The sequence below is a fragment of the Haliotis asinina genome, chromosome 4, assembly GCF_037392515.1.
Source record: "Haliotis asinina isolate JCU_RB_2024 chromosome 4, JCU_Hal_asi_v2, whole genome shotgun sequence".
NCBI lineage: Eukaryota > Metazoa > Mollusca > Gastropoda > Lepetellida > Haliotidae > Haliotis > Haliotis asinina.
The window spans coordinates 27,015,885-27,040,406 of NC_090283.1; the positions used below are offsets into that span (position 1 = coordinate 27,015,885).

At 38.0% G+C, this 24,522-nt stretch overlaps 1 protein-coding gene across 2 annotated transcripts in view; it reads right to left on the reverse strand.

Annotated features, from left to right (window-relative positions):
* The window catches only part of LOC137281457 (diacylglycerol kinase delta-like), a 153,606-nt gene that overhangs the window by 47,012 nt on the left and 82,072 nt on the right, over nt 1–24,522 (reverse strand). For both annotated transcript variants that reach the window (XM_067812695.1, XM_067812696.1), the window contains one exon: nt 13,033–13,137. In XM_067812695.1, the coding sequence (XP_067668796.1) occupies nt 13,033–13,137 (105 nt within the window). The remainder of the gene's footprint in view (nt 1–13,032; nt 13,138–24,522) is intronic.

A 24,522-nucleotide genomic window follows, 5' to 3' on the forward strand; every position in this document is an offset into this window, starting at 1 on the left:
CTAAACCTGGGGCTTTAACTTTTTACCTAGTGCGTCATCCTATCACTATACGTAACTGCCTGTCAATGCGATCACGACAGAAGGTTTTCAGAATGAGTTATACCAACTTTCAATCAGAACTGAACAACCATGATGATCACATTGTTTTCCTTTAGACTACATTGTCACATAATATTTGTATACATCTCCATGTGCTTGCATTTACATTTGTCGCAACTAATGAATATGTTCCTCTTAAACCCCTTATCATGATCAACATGAGTTAGTGAGTGAGCATGGGCTTCAGAGCTTTTAGCAATATTCCAGCAATACTACAACAGATGATACCTGATGAAATGACTTCACACATTGTATCCATGAAGGGAATGAAACTCAGGTCTTCAGCGTAACAAGCAAACTCTTTAACCACTAGGCTACCCTACCACCCACTGTATATGAGAGGCGACAGTCACAAATTCTGTCCAAGAACAAACATGACCCAAAACTTCAAACCATGAAATACATGTAACATCAAATCAAACATTCTCGGTTAATATTTTACCTCCTGAGCTAGAGATTGGAAAGCACTCTGTCACAGCCATGTCACTCACTACTTGTTGTAGATCAAGCAATGACATATAGAGTCCAGGTTCAGAAAGCATGCGCTCATTGTAGAAAAGCAATCCATTCACTTCATTGATACTGCATATTTATAGCAGTGTTAAGTACACAGCGTTACTCTCGAGGTAAGAAACTGTAATCACACTGGCACAATTTCTTTGTAACTGTGTCCTATGACTCACAACATCTGAATGGGCACAAAAATAGAATAGATATAAAATATACTGATATCAATTGATATTGTTACATCTACTAAAGGACAGTGAAGGAAATATCAAGATGTGGCCAGATGTTGTCAGACGACTGCTGACATTGATAAATGTTGACTGGTGTCTCACACATTTGTGAATACATGCCAATCTCATGTTGTTTTTCAATATAAACTTCATGCATTATATAAACGAAGGTGTTTTACAAGCATGAATAGCCTATTTAAAGAAGACTGTAATGTTGTAAGACTAACTTGCTGCTGATTTGATCAAAGTGAGTGAGTTTAGTTTTACGCTGCCTTTAGCAATATTCCAGCGGGAGGCACCAGAAATGGGCTTAGCACACTGTACCCAGGTGGAGAATTGAACTGTGGTCTTCGGAACAATAACCAAACACTCTGACCACTAGCCAACCCCAGCACCCCGAATTTATTGAAGTCTTCATAGGCATCAATTAAAATTTCTTCTCTATCCTCTACATTACGAGAAACCGTCCATCCTATATCTACTGTTCAGCAATTCCTTCTTAATTGTGTAAAAGCAATCTTGTTGTAAACTGGGTTGTCTTTTGTTATAAGTTCAATGCTTTAACTGCTCTAAAAATGGTTAATTATGTTTAAGTTGATTGTGCAAACAATTCAATGTATAAAATAGTTTAATTAAAGCAGTGAGAGTGAGTCAGTGAAATAAATGTCTACTTAGTGAACCAAAAAACATAAAATCAAGTGGTTTTCAAACTCTGCACACAGCATGCGTCATATTCTGACGTCACATGATCGTTAGCGAAACAGCTTCTCAGTGTAGATTTTGGCAGTTTCCGTGGCAGCAGGTAAAATTTTTTTTCAGCTGTCGTCTTCTTGGGAAGGGTAACACGTAAACTTGCTAAACCATCACAGACCAATGAAATTAAAGTAAAATATTTTACATGAAAATAAGATAAAGCCAATCATTGGTTTCATCTGTCTGTCTGTCAGACAACAAAGTGTAAGTAGAAGTGGCAGTAAACAGTAGCCAAAATATTTGTCAAGTGTCTATATTTTTCACTCATGTGTTTCTGTCTCTCACCTTGTCCAGTATGTGTGGATTTTTTTATGCCCACTCCCTTAAAGTAAACTGTTTTTCACTAGTTCCATAACTTAATGAAATTCTAAACTACAGAAAACTTAATTATAAACCTAAATCATGACGTAAATTGACTCACTTTGCTTCAGCAATGGAGTCTCTATTAATACTGCTGAACAAAGATCAATCTGACCTGATATATTTATGACTGTTGGAATGACAAAAGTTTTCACCACATGTGGGCATAAATTTTCACAAGAGTGGAGAAAATTGAAAACAATATATGCTGCTCGTCATTTCAAGTGAGAAAGACAAAAGAGGACTGGTGATTCAAACACCAAAAAATAAACACATAATAAATAAAGAACTTGTTTTCTGTAACAATACTCCTTGACTGATTTAGTTTGTATTTCAGTTACACCACAACGCACGCACGCACGCACGGTTTGACTTCAGAGAACCCTCAATGATGTATATCACTTTAATGTCCAATCAAGACTGTTATTTACTCTGTTTAGTGCAGGATTAAACAATTTCTTTGGGAAGTGGACAATTACAAACAAAATTACAAATATGTGAAAAGAAATACTGATTTTATAAAAACAATACATATTACATAGATATGCACATCAAATATTGTCCAACGTTTATTGTCATTAAATAAATGATTTATCTCAGAAGCTGCAGATGATTTGATGATCAGACACGGTCTGCATAATTACAGGTAACCTGGATACAGATGTCATGGCGGGGGTGGCCTCTACACCTGCTGCCTGATACCAACAGCTGATCACCATCTCACACGCCCACAACACATACACACAAAACTACGCTATTAACCGATATTTCAGCTCAGACAAATTTCAGTTCACTCTAATCATTTTCTGGTGGCTCCTGTTGTGATAACACTAGAAAACTACAACAAACAGCAAGTGAGTTTGGTTTTACTCCCCTTTTGGCAATATTCCAGCAATATCACAGCAGGGGACACTAGAAATGGACTTCACACACTGTGCCCATGTGAGGAATCAAACCCAGGTCTTCAGCATGACAAGCAAACACCCTTACCACCATGCTACCCCACTGCCCAAATACAGCAACACTGCCAATGGCAGTTTAGAATCTGCTTCACTGAATCGTTCTGCTGGACACAAAATGATAATGTATGCCTTTATTCATATACCTGTTTATCTGTATGCTCAATCCACCTTTGGAAATTGCTCTCAGCCTACATGACACTATCATGGAATAATAATTCATAGGAAATTTTTTCATCAAATATTACCTCTTAAAGCAATACATTAGGATTTGGACAAAAGGAAAATATAAACATAGAATATTTGTTTCATCATGATCAGTAACAGCTTTGATGACACTTAAATCCACTTAAGAATCCAGCACACAACTGTGATTATCATGTTTAACTGCATAAGGTTGTTGTTGTTATTTATTCCTTAAAACCTATTTCTTCAATGTCAATTAGGACTTAAAAACTAAAAAGTGTGAGTTAGTTTTAAGCGACTTTATTCCAGCAATATCATGTCTGGAGACACCAGGCTTCACACACTGTGCTCATATGGGTATCGAACACAGGTCTTCAGCATGGTGAGCAAATGCTTTAACCACTAAGCCACTTCACCACCCCTAAAAATTGATGAAAAGTCCATGCATGCTAAAACAATAAGTCATGCAATGGAAATCTGTGACAATCATCCAGGTTTGACAGGCGTAACTGAGTGAGTGTCTACATCACTGCACCATGACTGGTGTGTCTCCAGGCAACAAGGAAGAATGCTCACGCTGTCAGCCACTAGCCTTATCTGATGCAAGCATGCAGAAAGTTTGTAAAACTACTGACTTTAACACAAAACAACAAAGTGTTTAATCCTTTACAATAACTAAATACCTGGCATACCTGAGTTTTAAGATTCTAACATAACAGCGCATCAATATCTGCAAATATCAAATAAAAAAAACACAAAGATAGTATTTTCCTTGCAACTGACCTCATATTTCGTGAACACAACAAAAAACAGGGGAAAAGCTTTCTTAATAATGATTGTCTGTCTGTCTGCTTCTGAAATGTTCAAATTCCACTGAAAGCCTATCCAGTTTTGCCAAGCTGAAAATTCTTCCTGTTCATTTAATCTCTTAAAAGACCATCTTATCCAAAACAATCAGGAACATTAAATCACATGACCTTCAACCTATTTTGCTAATGATCCAGTTTATTCTAGTTGTACGGAGCATAAATGCATAATCACACTACAAATAAAAAACGACAAAAACAAGACACTTCTGAATATACCATCTTGAAAAGGAACTTTTAGCCAATATTACATATTTTCCTGGGTATTTGGTTAATGTTTCTGATGACAAAATTTGACCCAGTTAAACAAAGATGTCTGGCACAAGATTTCTCAGGCAGCTGTTCAAAGCTGACGGCATGGCAAGCTCAAAAGTTGTTGGACAGGTCAAAAGGGCTATATATTGAGATTCCAGCTCATTAACCTTGTCTTTGGATTCAGCTCAGTTCCAGGAAATAACAGCTCTTATTGTCACATACTACATGAACAATTTTCGGTAACTTAATTGTCAGGACATTACCTGACTGTGTGAAAAGTTTTCTTGTAACATGCACAAACTGCTATCACCAGTTTTACTGTCTGACACAAAGCTCTTTCTGTCGATGTAACCAGGCCAGGATAACCATATCCTGTCACCCTTAAAAAGTTTTTAAAAGCAAACAAATGCACTGCTAAAAGTTGAAATATATACCTTGGTATCATGCAGCTTTTAAGAAATCAAATACTTCTCCTGCTAGTTCCAACCTGTTTCATTTGAAACAAGTTAAGAGAACTATCAAGGCAGCAAATTCAAGTTGTGCTCAGGGAATGTGACAATCACTCAATCAAACACGTTTTGATAAAGCTATACAACCAGACAAGGCTGTGACCCAGGTAATTGTGTTGCAGCACATCCACTCAGTGCTCACTCTCTCAAACACTGGTTTAGATGCTGCTACACAACCAGACAAGGCTGTGACAAAGTAATTGTGTGACGTCTGACGACAGTCTCTCGGTGTCATTCTTGATTATGACCGTTTCAAGGTCAATAAATCACTTTAGACCATTAATTCTGAAGATCATCTGGCGTCACACAGTTGTTAGCCTCTGTTTCCAGGTGGGTGTTTTGTGTACACATTTCATGTGATATACCAATCATCTTTCAAGAAGTGGTGAAAACATCTATTATATCACCTCAACACTGACTGTCTCTGATATATATCCAAATTTTTTCAAACATAAATCAGAAATGAAGTTCCGCTACTTTTGTTGAAGAGTATATCCCAAACGTCAGTGTTCTACACATGTGAAGGGCCTATTACAGCCTTTGACAGCGCTGATGTAGGTTGGACTGGGGTCAGTAGACAATCCCATTAGACATGCTCTGTTATCGATACATCCTGATACAAAACAACACTTGAACAGTTTACTCTAACAAGTCCCACCAATCCCAGGCAGGCACCACAGCATCATAACAATACTCCCACTCATCAGAATCATATCCATCGCTACTTCCCTTTGTCCTCCAATGAAATAACAGTAAATATGCATAACATATACTGTGAGCAAACTAAACACATCTGCACAAAACTTATATCACAAATTCTACCATGAAAACTGTATTTTTATTGGTTCAGTCATTATATAAAACTGAATGAGAGAGGGTAAATAGCGTATGTATAAAATCTTAATAATGCCCTCATGATAGTATGGAGTGGATGAGTGAGTGAGTGAGTGAGTGAGTGAGTTATTATTTAGTACACGTGGTAGAATGAAGATAAACATGCTGTGATGGAAAATCAATGGTATACAGCAAAATTATAACAACTCAAATTTTTTTGTTTAATACCTCACACTACACATTCAGTTTTAAATCCTATTTAGAGCTATTACAAATATTGTTTTATACCTCTGATTTTCCAACAGTAGGTTATCTCTAAATTAGCCCACAACTCTAATAAGATCTGTGTGTAGGGTTTAACACCACTGTCGGGCAATATTTGAGCAATATATAGCTGGTGACATCAACAATGTGATGCATAGGTGTTTCTTGTCCCAGAATAATTGGGAAAGCCAGTGTGCCCTGACTGTCTCACAGTCCCTGAACCACATTATTTTACCTATTGACTATCCTCCCAGAAAAGCTCAAGACCAAAATGAAGCAAGTCCAGATTTGCCCAGACTCAATTTCCCAACTCACCGGGTCTACTTTTCTATTTAAATGGCTTTATTACTTTCATATTGCATATCACATACATTCATGGACTAACCGTTAGTCTACCTGCATCCCTGCACAGTGGGATTAAGGCATAGGTGTGTGAGAGAGTAAGTTTAGTTTTACGCCACTGTTCGCAATTTTCTTGCAACATGACACCACAGGACATCAGAAATGTGTTTCACACACTGTAGGGAGTCAAACCTAGGTCTTCAGCCTAACAAGAGATGGCTTTAACCACTAGGCTACCCAATCTCCCCTTGAGGCACCTAAGACACTGAGGACACTACAGTCCACAAGACGGTAGTCTGTACCAACAATCAACAACCTCGATATCTCCAGGGTATACATTCTGATAAATCTCCACTACACCCTGGATGCATTTACAGCATGAGTTTCACAATTTGAAAAGCTGAATATTTAACTCAACTCCATTTTTGAAATATAAAAACTCTCACAACTTAAGTAATCTATCCACGAAACTCAATTGTTTCCTATAGTTTGAGTTTTGTGCCAATTTCAGTTCATTCTGTGAAATGCATTTTCTCAAATTTGATAAAATTCTCAGGCTTAAGTGAAAACTCAGACTTAAGTTTGTTTTTAGAAATCGGGGCCTGATCAGCTAAAGAGGCAGCCAAGGGAGGTAAAAAATATATCAGGCTGAGCCATAATATGCATTCAGGGTAGAGTGGATTTATCGGAAAGTATACCCTGGCGATACCAAGGATGAACCACATGGTGCCATCCTGAAGGTCACTTTACAAGCCAACCCACACACGGCCCAGTTCACACCTATCCTCCATTTTAACCCTGCTTATCAGCCATGTTGACCACTTAATCACCATCCCAGTATCCACATGCAACAAATCCATTGTCCCAGAATTATGGGGGCTCACTGTTTGATTACACGGAGGGATAGGTTTATTCTTTACATTGGATTCTTTAAACTGAATATTTGTCAGAGAAATATTTAAGCAGTCATTATGGTCTTTTGATTATTCTGACCTTCACCTTTTCACTACAGACTTCAGATGAATGAATGAATGAATGAATGAATGAATGAATGAATGAATGAATGAATGAATAAATGAATGAATTCACACAGGGATAGATGATCATTACACAATATTTCACATTTCAGACTATGGAAATACACTTTAAATAATTCGTACAAATATCATTTAATGTACTCTACAACTCTATCTGGACAGATTTACAATGACCAGTATTCAACCTCATTTGATCATTTAAATTTGCAAAACTCTAAATAAATAACCTGACTTAAATTTTACTTTGAATGACCTACATCTATAAACTAACGGAAAAGAATTTCAAGTCACTACACATTATACACACGTACTACTATAGACATATATGGACATGCTGTTCAACTCTCCAAACCGTATCTGTCGCTCTAATGGTGTCCAATGTACAGTGGCCAGTATATCCGTTGATCCGTGCCATATTGTACAATCCCATCACGTAATATTATCAAGGGAATATCATGATTCTGTTCAGTCAGTCAATCGCCACAAACAGGCCAAGACATTCACAAGCTCAGCTATAAAACTTCCTTTTAACTCCAAAGCAGGAAGTGTGTACTTTGATAACACCACCCCTCCACCTTTGTTTAGATTGTCCCATATCAGATACATATCTTGGATAAAAGGCTATACCACTGCTATAATATGGGGGTCAAGCCAACAAACGGTTCCCTTGATGGCTGTGTACAGGAGTGTGACTTGATAAAATACGATCAGGACAGCAGTAGGATGTACATGTGGACAACATGACAAGACATGCAGCCAGCCAGGTAGAATTACACCATCCACCCCATCCCGACATCCCCCGTCATCCCCCTTAACACAGATACTGTGATGGGTATACATGTGTCAAAGTTCCTTGTGATTCCCCTTATAAACTGAAGCAATATCAAACACAAAATACCAGAATAACAAATACAAATATCACCAGGGTTACTCTACAAAAAATGATCAATGTTCTTAAGAATCTTAGGTGCATGTTCGCTTACAGACAAACCTGCAGTTCCATATATACGCAATTTTCACAGACACAAAAAAATATCCTTTGAAGTTCAAAACCAGCACCAGGAACAGAAGAGACTTAAAATCTAGACTTGCTTCACCTTGGGATATAGCATTGCAGAAAGCACTAGTGGAATGGAAGAAAATGCAGTTTGGGGACTGTCAGAAAGACGAATTGGCTTATAGAAAAATGAATGAGTTAGGCTTAAAGCTGCTTTGAATCATGGTACTGTATGTCCTAAGGCACACTGTGCCTGCTCAATGGGGCAGGAAAGCCCCAAGTCATTTAGCTCTGGCCTACCTCCTTGGTAAAGCCAGTTAGTATGTGTATGGAGCTGAATATTCTGTAAACATGATCACAGCAAATACGGATTAGTGATGAAGTCAGTAAACAACTTAACTGCTGACTTTTTACAGACAAAAGAGGCCACTTCGTGGCGTGTGAGAAACACCAATAGTAACTCAGGTCCTAAATGTTTATGGAATAAGCCATCACTTGCAGTGCTGACAAAAGGACCAAACTGGGACAGGAACACATGATGCAGGATACTGGATGTCAAAAGGGAGGCAACTCTTTGTCACCAAATGTGTCACTGCATAGCCTGTTCTACACTGTCCCCAACCTTCCATCTGCAGCTAGCCTGTGTTCACCCTAACCTTCTTCAGGCTCTCTGGTTTCAGGTGTTAATAAATCTAAAATAACATCTTATAAATATAAAGAATATATAGTTCATTTAGCACAATGTGATTTAGCTTTTTGCAGAAAGGTCTGTAACAAAATCATTTTTATTTAGTACCAGTGAGGATGTTTGGCATCATAAAATGTGCAATATGTAGATGTGACATCAAAGGACACTAGCATTTCATGGTTAACTGCAATAAAACACTCAATGTTTGCTCTGTTTGTAAATAACAGTGTAATGATTACATAAGTTTTAATAAAATGAGACATCTTTTGGACTTTGTCCTTATAAAGTGTATAAATTCAGACTTGATCTCGTCACTATATGGCAGGAATAATGTCGCTGTGACACAAAGCCCAACTCAACTAAAATCAACTCTGTACATCACCTATTTCCTGCCATCTGACTCACTGAACCACAGCTTATCCTCAAAACTAAGGGAAACTACCCACAACAAAGCATGAACACTAACCAAATAATGATAGTGAGTCCAGTTTTATGCAATATTCCAGCCATATGGCGGCATTTTGTAAATGAGGTTGGACCAGTGATCAAGAGCATGAGAATCAATCTGCGCAACTGGGAACCGACACAAGTCAACCAAGTTAGCAATCCTGACCATCCTATCCTGTTAGTTGCCTCTTATGACAAGCATGGGTTACTGAAGGTCAATATTCTAACCCGGACCTTCACAGGTACCAAATAATGATACCTTTAATTGGAAAACAAAGCCAGGGATCTTACACATCTCACAATGCTATTCCCATCATATCCTAGCAGAGACATGCCGCAGACGGGCTTCACATCTTGTACACACAGGGAAATAAGTGTGTTAAGGCTGCTAAGTCTGCACCAGGAGGACACCCATCTGTTCAGTGTTAGCTGTGTACCTCACAGTGCAGGTACAGCTCACAGATGTGTGTACATAGTGATACTTCAGTAACGTTTTCAGACTAGTTGATGGGTGAGACTGTGACTGGCTGGGAAATGCATGTTTTTTCAAGACGGGTACAAAGGGCTTAGGTAAACATTATTACACTGGAGCTTTGAGTTTGTACCTAACCCTGCTCCAATGAACCAAAATAGTTTCTTATGTTTACATTTTCTTTCAGTTTTATTCAGTTCCAATTTACAGCAAAAATTAAAGTCAAGGACTTGTTCAGAATTACAGCTACCACAAAATGAAGACTGCCATGAGTGGACTTACTGCTCCTCATCACAATTGGGTTAATCTAGCAGACATGTCAAGTCAGAAGGATTCAAGACTCCATCACAGTAAGGTCAAGCTAGCAGATGTGTCAAGTCTGAAGAGTTCATGACAGTCCATCACAGTAAGGTCAAGTTAGCAGATGTCTAAAGTCTGAAGAGTTCATGACGGTCCATCACAACAGGGTCAAAGTAGCAGATGTCTCAAGTCTGAAGAATTTATGACAGTCCATCACAACAGGGCCAAGCCAGCAGACAAGTCAAGTCTGAAGGATTCAGAGGGTCAAGCTGGCAGATGTGTCGAGTCTGAAGGGTTCATGACAGTTCATCACAACAAGGTCAAGCTAGCAGATGTCTCAAGTCTGAAGGATTCAAGACAGTCCATCACAGTAAGGTCAGAGTTCATGACAGTCCATCACAGTAAGGTCAAGTTAGCAGATGTCTAAAGTTAATTATAAGTTTGAAGAATTTACGACAGTCCATCACAGTAGGGCCAAGCCAGCAGACATGTCAAGTCTGAAGGATTCAGAGTGTCAAGCCAGCAGACATGTCAAGTCTGAAGGATTCAGAGGGTCAAGCAAGCAGATGTGTCAAGTCTGAAGGATTCAGAGTGTCAAGCAAGAAGATGTGTCAAGTCTGAAGGATTCAGAGGGTCAAGCAAGCAGATGTGTCAAGTCTGAAGGATTCAGAGGTTCAAGCAAGCAGATATGTTATGTCTGAAGGATACATGACAGTCCATCAGCACCACCTAAAACCTCACTGTTCAATGTATCACTGTTAACAACTGTCAACAAAAGAGCCTGCATTTGAACAGATGAATCCCAGACCCTTCCACCACCAGTCTCTACACACAAGTCACAATACCTCTTACAAGTATGCTCACAACCCTATGTTACAAATTCACTTTCAAAACACACAGAGAGACACAATTCACTGAAAGTAAATATGGCATAGTGCGCTCTATCTCTTGTACGTCTATACAAATGAATGGACGTCCAGCCCTCCACATCGTGATGAAGGTATTAGCAGTCAGGGTGTGGCAATGTTTGCCTCCACTTGTGATGTGACTGCCGCAGGTTACACTAGCACAGGAGGTGCGTGCATGTATCACACTTGATTCACATATCCTGGATGTACCGTTGGTGATCAAACTGCTTCATCATGCTGCCACTGTCCTACCCTAAGGTTGCTCCAAGTTATGGCAATCATGAAGTCACAGATGTCGCATGTCACATATTTCAATCACAAAGACATAAATATCCCATATTTCAGATTATTACAAAGTCTTGCATGTTCCACATTTCACAAAATTATAAAATTATGGATTCTTATCTATGATACGTCTAAGGCATCACAAACAGCCTGTTGTATGTGTTGTTGTTGCTATAGACCACAGCCAGTTAACAATATAACATACAGCTGTATCCCAATAAATGTATTCTCATTTCGGTTAACTGTCCAGTGCTTGCATAAGTGAAAGCACTGCTGCAGTTGACTCACCACAATGTTTTATTAGTTGACACCATAATGTTCCATTGGTTGACTCACCACAAAGTTCTATTAGTTGACACCATAATGTTCTATTGGTTGATTCACCACAATGTTCTATTAGTTGACTCACCACAATATTCTATTACTGACCACTCTGAACACATAATGATTACATCTGACAATTAACGCATATCTATGTATTTGCCGATGGTATTTGCAATAGAACTTAAAATTTAAATCCATTTGTCACATAATTCATATTCATGTATTTTTTGTTCTTCTTTTACTTATTACAAGATATTTATAAAATGCAAATATCCAGGCTACCTAATGCACTGACATATATTTCCCCAATCACTGGATGTCAATATCAACAGCACATTGTATTATCAGCCTCAGCTCCCTGGGGATTGTACAACTCTAGGCACACCAAGTTATTTGTAGCTGTCTCATCCTTACAAGATACCCATTCACAGCTGGGTGGACTGGGACACATAGGCATTGTACCTTTTCCAAGGCCACTGCACGCAACTGTTTGCACATATTCATGTGGCCACTATCCAGTCATATACCAACAGATTCAATGGTTATTTTAAGTGCACAGGGATGTGTACTGAACACTAGGGGTTGTGACAACATGTTAAGAGTCTGCACACAAAGTTGACTCCAAGGTTTTTACACCCGGTCACAGCCTCACAGGTGGGTTCGATCCTGACACCTCAACCTTGCTGGATCACTAGCCTGGTGCTTTAGCCAGCTCGCACACTGTGCTCCCACTGGTGTATAAACACTTAAATAAAGACAGAAACTGTTTAACAACCATCTGAAGCAGAGCCTATAGTACTCGATATCAGTAGTACTGGGATATACGCTCATATATTGACCACATATGTCACATCTCTTACTAATCCCCAGTGTCACTGACTGACCACACAAATCAAATCTAAAATAAGTGAATCTTGATCCCAGGGAAGAAACTTTGCACAGCAAATTCTTCAGTCCACTGGGCCAACAATGCACATATACTGAAGGGAACAAATAAGGGATCACATGAAAGGACAAGTGTTCCCTTATTTGTTTCCAGGTTTCTTCACAAGGTATGTGATATACATCTTGTCAAGAAACGTTGGAAAAATATAAAGGAACTCTTGTCCTTTCGTGCGATCCCTTATTGTTTTCCCTCAGTACATAACTACTGCAGCTGCAATCCATACCACAACTTGTCAGTGCATCTAATCAACAACGAAAGACAACTAAACATCCATGACACAACTAGTTTTGATTTCACTGGGGCATCCAAATGTCTACACATGCCACTACCATCTACTCATACCTACCTCAAAAAGATGTCTGTTAAATTCCATCTTCAACAAACAAATTCCATTTAGCAAATGCCAATAACTTATGAGGCATGGTTCATTTTTTTTGTTTTGAGAATCACAGTTTTGAACTCACCTCATAGTATTCTTTGTTGGCAGCCATTTTTAAAGCACTAATCCACTCCTCCATCTCCCGGCGTGAATCACTGCACAAGATGAGATTTCTGAAGGGGGTTATAACCTGAAATGAAGACACAACATCAGAAAGAAATGTTACATTTCCCCAAAATTCCTGAAAATACATTCATCTACAGTTATAACATTTTATACATATCTTCCATCATCACTTCTCACACTTCTGATGACAAAGGCATACCCCATTTTGCTTTGAAGATATCACATGACGTCATTTGATAACAACATCATGTACACCATCTTTAGTGTCCTCATTTTTAGGATCAACAACAGCAACAGCAACAGCAACAGCAACAGGAACAATATCATATCAAAACATCATCAACACCATCGCAAAATCCCATAGTCCTTATATTCACGATCATTGCACCATCCAGTATAAAAAGTGTCCATGTTCATATAAAGACGGAAATTGTCCTTTGCTCACAATATATCAATGACTTGACACAACAGTCACATAAGGCAACAGCATCCTTACTGGGTATCTAATTATTACACTCACAAAAATACCATGTCACTATACTCCAATACCACAATTTATCACACAATGGATAGTGTCCTCGGCATGATAAAGCCAACAGATATTTTCGGTGTTGTTCAAAAGGTTAATTGAAGTTCCACATGAGCTTTTTGTATTTTTCAAACATAAGCTAAGATTTGTTGACAACAATATGCTCCTTAACATAAAAGGTTACTGGGAACTTGATGACGAAATGCAGTCAAATGAGTGGCCAGTAGAAAATTCCGTCACCGAGAGTGTGACGTCACGTATTTTGAGAGATGCTGGCACATCCCACAAAGTTTAGTTTCATGATCTGCAGCAAATGAAATAACATTGCGTGATAACCTATGTATCCTCATATATCCACATATATCACTCATGATAATTCCTCCTGGTCTGATCACACAAAAATAGAACTCAATAAAACATTCACATTCCCCTCAAGAATCCAATTAAGAATTAGCACATATTAGTTTTGAAAGGCAGCTTATTGGTTCATTGGTGAGGATGCAGGACAATCTATTTGGTGTTACTGCACCTGCAAAGTGTCAATCTTTGCTTCCTGGAACAATCACTGGATTGTTTGGTCCAGACTCAACCATTCACAGAATAGATGGCAAAAAGAGTTAACTGGAACCAAACTGAATAAATAATCTCAACTTTTACTTTCACAAATATCATAATCATCTCTAAAATCGGAACGATGTCATACTTGTCACAAATATCTGCTACAACAATCACAACTTGACATTAAGATTCAGGATCATATAAATAGATAACACAAACAAACAACCATTGTTCCTTTTAGCTAAATATGATGAAGACTCCATAATACACTGAGGATGTTACAGAGTTCCCTCCTCTGGATCATGGGACCCCAATGACCTCCAAAGAGAGTCTGATCAGACCTCTACAACTTAGGTCTTGCACCAGCTTTAGTTCTGTGGATGACCTGTAAGCTTTTATACACATCTACTCACCAGGGACTGGAATCAATAATGCTGAAATAATCTGACTAATGTCAAAGTTCAGCGACTAATAAAATATTTATCTTCTGCCACTGATGGAACGCCAAGAGCCTGTTAATCGATCCTGGTACATATGTAAAAACAAAAAGCCCAGGCACGACCATTAAGGCATCACAAATTAGTCAGTTGACACCCGCCATATTCTGAATGACAGTTTTTATGATTATGTTTCAGAGAATTTGATTGAATTCAATTTACTAACTAAATTTAATTTTCAACTTTGGGTTTAAAAAAAGATACGATAATATCTTAAAGATTATTAACATATTTCACACAAAATTCAATAGAGTGTTTTTATATAGCCCCTGGAGGTAGACACAAGAAGCTTATTAACTCCTTTGGTGACAAGTCTTTGTTATCTTTAATTACACGAGTGTAACAAGCTCATGGCATTGTGATTGGACATAGACAAAGGTCCTCTGAATATGACCATATCAGGTCCTCTGGATATGACCACATCAGGTCCTCTGGAGATGACCATATCAGGTCCTCTGGAGATGACCATATCAGGTCCTCTGGAGATGACCACATCAGGTCCTCTGGAGATGACAACATCAGGTCCTCTGGAGATGACCACACTGTCCAGAATGCTTCAGTTTGTAAGTCACGGAAATCTACCAGCAGTGCCAACCGCCCAATGAATATCCACTACATCAGGCCAACAGTAAATAGGCAACTTTAAATCACTAAACCAGGATAAAAAAAATAAAAAGCCTGCGACTTCGATTTTGTGCATGTGTGCATGGAAGAGAAAGTTTTGACAGCATGTTGCCATTTGACAGTTTGAACAAAAGTTACATTCCTTTTTAAAGTTTTTCTGTTGTGTTATTTGGCATTTACCATCATCATACTTGTGAGCACACTTGTTTGGATTACCTTCCATTCATATAAAAAACTTGACAGCAATTATTTCGACATATTCTTTCTTCATGGTTGCACAGAAATTTGAAAGAAATGTGGTTTGTAATGCACATGTTCAGTAGAGGTCCAAATTCATTAATATAAAAATGTTGTGGTTTCATGGTGTTTTGTTGCCATTTTAACTGTATTAGGAGCACGATAATATGTTTATGTTGCTATTTCCATGATTAAAGTGGGCTTTTCTCCATCTTTCTGCCAAGGGGGAAGTTTTCTGAGGTAGGCCGGTATATGTCCTTTATGGTGTATATTTTGGGGTGGATTCTTGATACCATGTGTTAGTTTAAATATAGGCTTACTTGTTAATGCAACAGTCTTTTCAATGGAGAGAGAATTATTAAAGAGGTTAATGCTGCTTTTAAAACTATTGTTTTAATGAAACAAACATCAACATCGGTTGTTCTTAACGACAAACAATCAACTGAAAATACATACTATCACATACAAAAATTAGCAGGATTAAAAAGTATAACTACCTTTGAAAACATTGCAGACTAGATCTTGATGTATGTAGGCCAATCTGGGATTCAAACTCGCAACCAACAAGCCAACTCTGCTACAAGTTAACTTGAACCACATGGCAACCATAGGTCCAGATGTATTTCACAGCCTCAAATACTTAAATCTTTGAACTGATGCACACAAGTAAGAATTGGACTGCAGCTTCTTTACCTTGAATTCCTCATACTTTAAATTCTTAGTTGGTTCCAATATTCCTTCATATCTAGTACAGACAGTATTCCCTGAGGGATCGATGCCCATTTTCGCCAGCCCTTCTGACACACTATACACCTAATCATGTATCAATGTTAGATTTCTGTATCATCTTCCACAGGTGATATCTATGCTGCGGCTGGAAGAATACACTGACGCCAAACCAGAGGCTACAAGTGATATATCACATACAAAACTGAAACATCACATACAAGATGGTATAATCATGTAGAAAGTGATATCCTTAAATACACTGTTACATATTATTCAACACAAAGTGATATCATCAGACACAATATCATATTATTAGATAAAAGTAATGTCACCAGACACAATATGATATTATCACATACAAACTGTTATGATCAGGTACAAAATGACATGGCATACAAAGAGTCATCAAATACAGGTTGTATGAATTATGACCATATTAGGTCATAACACCTTTAACGACAGCAGTCACTAAGACCAAAAACTACTCCCACAAACCTTCAAAGACACCGGTGTGACCGAACCATCCTCTCCCTTCCACAGACAAAAGACCAGTCCTCAACATCATCACTGAGTAAATACGCCAATAAGCAAACAAACACATCAACTACAACTACCACCAACCTGTCATTCCACTCAACCGTCGTCCCTGGCAGAAAATCCACGCTCAATTTGTGGTCGTCATCATCTAATATCTCCGTTGACAATATCACGTGCAGCCACAATAACGAATATGTCCACAAGCACCGATGCCGGTACTGCCAGGATCAAAGACTCCTTCTCCCAGTGGATACAGATCTGTAATTGCTTGCAGTACCTAGTCGCAAACTGCTAGGCAAACCCTAGGGGCTAATCCCATAGCAAACTGTGCGCCAGCCACGAACAACATGGTGGAGGGATTGTTCAAAGACTTCAAATAGGATCTGGCTAATAATCTGGACCCTTCAAGAACCAGATCTGAGGGTTGGCACCAAGTGGAATGTCATTTTTTCATCAAACTGATCCAGCAGATATGATCCAAACATTGTTTGTACATGTCATGCCTGCTCGTCAGATTGATGTGCTATAACTGCTGTATTACACATGAAGATATCCAGATACATGACACTTCATGAGTAAAACAGTTAAAGTATATTCCAATAAAATTCCCTTTCATTCAAACTCTACCTGTATCTATCGAAATAATGTCAAGTTATGCTTCATCAAAAGGTTTCACTGTTGCTAAGTGTGACAGATTAGCTTTCTGTTAATTTTATAATGTTCAGCTCAAGGTCAGTGAAATCTTGAAAGACAGAATAAATGATTCTGACAAAGGTCACCTTAGAACAACAAGATTTGTGAAGACAGATGATCTGATGTGATCCAGTTTCTGGACAGTAAAACTATTCAAATGAAAATCAACTGTCCTAAAACCTAAACAGTTCCCAATGAACTTTGTCACTAGGCAAGAACAGTGAGATTTTCCTCACTAATCTTCGGCCCAAGGCATAGTCAGTGAAATTTTCCAAATACTTGGGTAACAGAAACAAAGTTTCACCTAAAGAACTTTGTCTCACAGACACTTTCTGCTTAAAACCATGCAATTGTTCTTTGCAAAATATGATTCTATTTCACAATTCACATTTTCTCAAGACATGCAGCAGGTCCATCATGTGATGTGTTTGAAAGGAAGTAGTCTGGTTCAACAGATACCAGGTTAAAGCAACCCCTGTACCCGAGCTTCTCTATGATACCTCTGATGTGGACAACTGACAACACTTCAACAATGAAGTACAGACAGCCAGATGATACCTGCCAACAAAGTAATCTCAAAACAAAGGAAACCAAATCAATTCTTAAACCAAGAACCAAACACGTCCCACAATCCTGTTTTTAACTCTTACGACAAAAAATTATCACCTTAGTTTAAAAAAACAGTAATTCCAGTGAAACAAGAATAATTCCACACAAAAATTTACATTTTTAATATAAAAAATCCACAAGCCATACAGCTAATGACGTCAAACCTATATAAGCTTCATTTGGCTTCCACAGAATGACGGTAAGAGTCGCCGATGCAGGCGTAAGAGTGGCCAGCCTTCTGGCCCCATATGCTGGCTAATTTCCCTGTTACAAGCCGTTTAAATGATGGACATCCAGCGACAAAGACTGTGACATCCCCATTTTGTCTTCTTCAAGTCTGCAGGGGAAGATTTTCTAGTGAGATGTCCTTACTTTTTTTCACTCATAAATTTAACCTTCCCGATCAATGTATGGATTGTCCATATGTGGTATTAGAGTCTTCATTACCTAGTTTTCTAAGATATTCCCAAAAATGTTCTATAAAGATAGATCTTTTACTAAGAATATACCCTTGGCGACATACTGGAATGGTTGACTCATATGCGCATGCATGGAGCTACTAAGTACTGAGTACTTGGTGCTGTTACTGACACTCGAATGTAGTCTTGTGTGTCTTATCAAGTTGTCTAAGGTATGGTCACGTCTCCTCCTCATGTATCTAATTCATGTCAGCTGCACTATTGTGTCAATGTATACTGACAATGATATATGCACTTCAATAACAGTTGTCAACTCCACATGCATCAAACCCTCCCCTCAAGTGAGCCTTCAAATCTTCACATGTAAAAATACCAATGGCAGACTCTCACTTTAACGACTCTCACCTTGACAAACCTCAGCTACCCTCAGGTTAGCCTACTCTCCCACACAAACACGTGCAGGTCCGAAAATGACCCAGTACATGTGAGTCATCGTGACATTGTGAAAACGAACCAGTGCATGGAGGTCATCATGACAGATTTAAACCTAATTAACACCAAAAAAAGTCGCCATGACATTTCTACGGAACATATAACAAATGCAGGTTGTCATAAAACTAGACAAACATCATCATAAAGAAACTTAACTTCAATCATTTTCAATGTAGCATGATTGAACTGATGTTCCCAAATGTTCTGTTTGACTGGCATTTCAGAAGTTGATGAACAATAAGAAAGGTTTGATAAGGTTGAAGTTCACAACTTCTATTTATTTCTTGCTTGAAAACTGTATAAGAATCTATACCGAAACATAGCATCATAATATAAGAAAGAAATTCTTCTCCATAAAGTGTCACACCTATTTTTATTTTTTAAATATTACTCCCAAAAATAATATCATGGAAGATAGAGTTTATTTATTATTTTGAATTCTTCATTCTTTCAATACAACACTTTGGTAAAGATTGCAGTACTTGATAAAGGAACCAGTAACTGAAATGTCACACTGTGAAAACACTAAATCCATTATTTTACGCCTTCAATCATACTACAACTCACATTTTCAGTAAATATTCAGTCATTTGTCAATAATGGCGCACACAGTTGCTAACCAGTTTTAAAAGTCAAATTGATATCATCGTCAAACCACAATCATTACAGTACTGACTAGTATTCACTAGTCACACTTGATGTGCTGTTCACATACTTGTTACATCAAGGCTTGATTTAAGAAAATGGAACTTGCACCTGCTGGAACCTAACATAATAACACTTTTATACAACATGAAAACAGGTTGCACAAAGAAACTGTGTAACCTGCACCTGGTGGAACCTAAGGCAATAACACTTTTATACAACATAAAAACAGGCTGCACCTGCGATGCAGTATAAACTTATATATAATACTTGAGTTTCAGTACTGATGATTTAGAATGTTGCAGCAAGATTGCTGTGAGTCTGATAAGACCACCTCATCTTTACAACATTTCATGACATAACCACTGGTACTTATTCGTCGGTCATACACAGATTTTCACAAATAAAAAGCAAGGTCTGTGGAATAATGGACTTTCAGCTAACTCTTGTTCACTGAATGACCTTTTGAAGTTAAGAGCAAGGACAAAAAAGGAAGTCAACCATGCCCCTATGAGAGATGCAAGTCCAATTTACTTCTGCACTATTACCAAGCTGAACAACAAGCTCTAAGGTAATTACTAGAGAATATGGTTGTCAGAGCTTTCATCTGAAAGGTTGATTAATATTTTACCCTTCTTCATTACATTGACCATCACCAGAGAGCTGGTCCTGGTAATGGTCAGTCTGGTGCCGTGCATTTACACAAATTTAAAAAAAATGTTCCCCCAGACAAACTCATGACAGTTTCTTTATAAAAATAGTCACTATACTGTCCCTTATAAAACAAACTCACACCAGTGTCCCTCAACAGAAACTCACGACAGTGTCACTCTAAACAAACTCATGACAATTTCTCTACAAACAAGCTCACAGCACTTACGTTCTAAACAAACTCGCTAAATTTGCTAATCCAAAAACTCATGACAGTGTCCTTCCAAACACACTCATCACAGTGTCTCTGAAAACAAACTCATGACAATGTCCCCCAATACAAACTTGTAACAGTGTCCCTCCTACTCCCTCATACAGACTATGAAGCAAAATATATCCAAGAAAGCCCACGCAGGTTTAGAAAATGTGGCAAGCCTAGACATCAGCCTAGAAAGTCTCAGAGCTCCTTTTCATTACATTTTATTTTTTTTAACTATAAACATTTTTTTTTTCAGTAAAATATGTTCATATCAGCAACCAGTTGTTAGTCTATGTCCCTCCAAACAAATTCTCACTATCACGGTGTGTGAGAACTGATTCTTAACAAACCAAGCTTAATCTACAATCAATTTTCATAAGCTTGTGAAAATAATGGAAATGTCAATTATTTGATGACACTGAGCGGAGTGACACTAGCGAGGGTAAGTCAAAGGTAAGCCAAGGTTAATGTTCTAAAATGCCAGGATCCCTCATCTAATCAGACCGCAGGATTGAGTCCCATCTTCCAGCCAAAGGTTGGTGAATGACAGCCATGACCAACAACATAGCTGCATCAGTGAGCTGGAGTAATGCCACTGAGTCATGTTATCAATGTCTGCTTCATGAAAACATGGCTCCTGTCAAAAGTGTAATCCTTTAAAAAATACAACTGAGTGAGCAAGGCGTGGCGAGGCAGGGAGCAAGTTCAATGAACAGCTAAATGTGAGGAAACCTGAAGTGTTGCAGATCTTTGGCCTTTACTATCAAATCAGAAACCCAGGTACAGGTATGTGGTGTGTTGAATGTTTAGGGCACAACCTGAACAACTGGCCCACCCACACAAGACAGGTGGGTAAATACAGCTCACTATGTTAAACCTGCAACATGTAAAAATTAATCAGGCACAGGTAGCCACAATCAATGTCTCTGATAGATGACACAGTCCACTCTAGCAATAAACCTCTACACAAATATTCTGAGTAATGATGACTTTTAAATGATTTGCTTCAAGTAATCATCTACACAATTTCAACATTGACTACACAATGTCTCACATCTGTACTACCACATACATCCATTATCATTAACCAAACACACACCATCCAATAATCAAAGCAAGAAGCAGTTTTAAAATAAAAATTAAAAGATGATATTCTTTTTCAACCAAGAGCAACAAAGAACATTTCCAATTTTAAGCACACACATTCTAATATTAACTTCAAAATAATCCTTTCAAAAATCAATTCTCACTTTCAACAGAACTAACACTGGAACACACTAAAAATAAATTACTCAAAATCAATTGAAACGCTTATACAAATTTGTTGTCACCAAAACACAATATGCCAACGTAAACAACAAATTGTAGTATCACCAAAACACCAAAACAACACATTTAACCATGGTGACAAAACCACTTCCAAGGATCCCATCTGAACCAATCAAATTACACATACCTTTACGACTGGTTCAAGTCTTGCTAAGTTGGTACCCAAACATTACCATTCCATCTGAGCACTGACTGACAGACCTGTCTCAGAACGGTAAGCTCCCAGCCACTAGGCGTCTAATCAATACTTGACAATGGTGCCATCCTTTCCTGAGAGCACGAGATTTGCGCTGGATCTCATGTCACTAGTTCAGGAAGATTGGACTACGACAGCTTTGATACAATCCGAATATATTAGCACGGCAATACGATGCCTGCCAGCGTTACTTGTAATACCATCTAATATTACGTTTACAACAGCTTGTTTAGACTGTCTTGTCATTGTGGGCGACATTCCTTTACTAGTGGAGATAAAAAGGTTCTTTCATTCCTGTAGAATCCAAATTGAAGGAGTTCAACTTAATTATAATTGTAAAAGGAACATTTTTGGGGCTGACAAATTCTGGATGACTTACGATGTTTATAAAATTCTATATTAAACAGAGTTTCAGATGACAATCACTAAATACTGTACACACTAACTTTCCCACTCTTGTTAACATTACCAGGTACAATAAATAATTTTAAGTTTCAAATTGTGCTGCAACCTTTTTGGACATTTCTACAATGGACAGCAATTTCAATATCAGGATCACCAAGTTTATCGTAAAACTAAATATCAAGTCGAGTCTGCAATAGCTGATGCAACAAAAATGGTCCTACTGACTAGGGAACAAAATCTGGGGTGATGTACCTTTGTTTTATAGCCTTTTGGACCAATCTTTAAATCCTATTCTGTGACTCAGCCATTGTAGGAAGCTTACAGTCAGCAATACCAGCTGATGCTTGTCAACGTTAACTAAGAACAAGACACATGTCATCTTAACGTATACAGAAATTCGCTCTTGGACTCATTGTTCCAAACTTCCACTTAACAGGCTGAATCATGGATCACAGAACACTGACATGATTGTGTCGCTATCACAATCGCAGTTTCAAAACCATCGCTGTAGGCTAAATCCAACACAAAATCATTAAAATCGTTATATCACATGAACTTACAAAATCATTTCTACGATCATTTTAAGGCAAGAGAAATAACAGTACAAAATGAACATGTAAACATAATTTCAATATTGGCTCTTATTTCTTTTACTTTCAAAAACAACATATATATCTTGTTCAAAATATGGACAAAGAAGCAAATATTCAAAATGATATGGGCTGACAGTTTGGGTTCTTTCCCACCTCAGTAATCAATTCTGCTACTGAACACAATGAATACAGAAAAAAAAATCAATTACAAGTTTCACATGTAACGCCCAGAACTACGAACATCTTCATCTGCCCAAACTCCACTGCACACCAACTCTGCATCATGATGAACAGCAAGACCTGTGAAATCCAAAGGAGCCTGCTCCATCGAAGGATACCTTTCCATCTCACTTGACAAATACCCAACAAGCTTTTAATATCTTTGTAATTCAAAACAGTTGCCATGGCAACTTATTTTCAACATTTTCTTTGTCACTTGCGAGCATGTGAAACCCTACCTTGCTTTAAAATGTCAACATTGCTGTAACGGTAAAGGCCAATTAAATCAGAACCTGCAGCTTCTTCTCTTCAGCTGGTCTTTCCGCATTTCAGCATCTGACAAGAGCATCTGACAGCATGTGTCCATTTTAGGAACTGCAATCATCAGTTCTAGAGCCACTGGTCAGTAAGTCCAGCTAACAAAAACAACCACACATTTCAGTGTGCTACGACTGTTGAATATGTATGTGTTACACAAAAATATACACGCACACACATATGCATGTGCGCATGCATGGGTACACTCACACATGCATATGTATGAGTTGATTCACCATAATGAACCATTTGTGATGCCAAAGGGGGAAATGACACATGAAAATATGACATAATTACATCACACCTTACATCAGAGTAAACAATATTCTAAATATAACTTCAAGTGCTGGATTATGGATGAAGGGCAAGGTGTCCTTGTCATGATCCCAGGGATAAAGACTTAGATTTAAGTGGTGGCAGGATTCTGACATTGTAGCAGAGAGAACCAACCCAGCCCTGCACTCACTGACACATACACACACACACAAATACAAACACATCTGTACAATTCCACGAATACACACGAACACAAAGATACTCAGAAACACACAATTGCACAAATATAAACACATTTATTTAAACACAGACACACATTTTCACAAATATGCACAAACACAAACATTCCCTTTCACACAGACACATACAATTTCACAAACACATACTTATTCAACTACTATTACAAATATGCACAAACACAAGTATACCATTTCACACAGACACACACAATTTCATAAATATTCATGAACACAAACATACTCTTTCACAATCACATACACACAATTGCACTAACACATAGACAAACAATATTCACAAACACACACAAACATGCTTTCACACATGCAACATGCAACAATAATCACACAGACACTAAAACATACTCATACACACATGCGCACATACTGACAAGCGC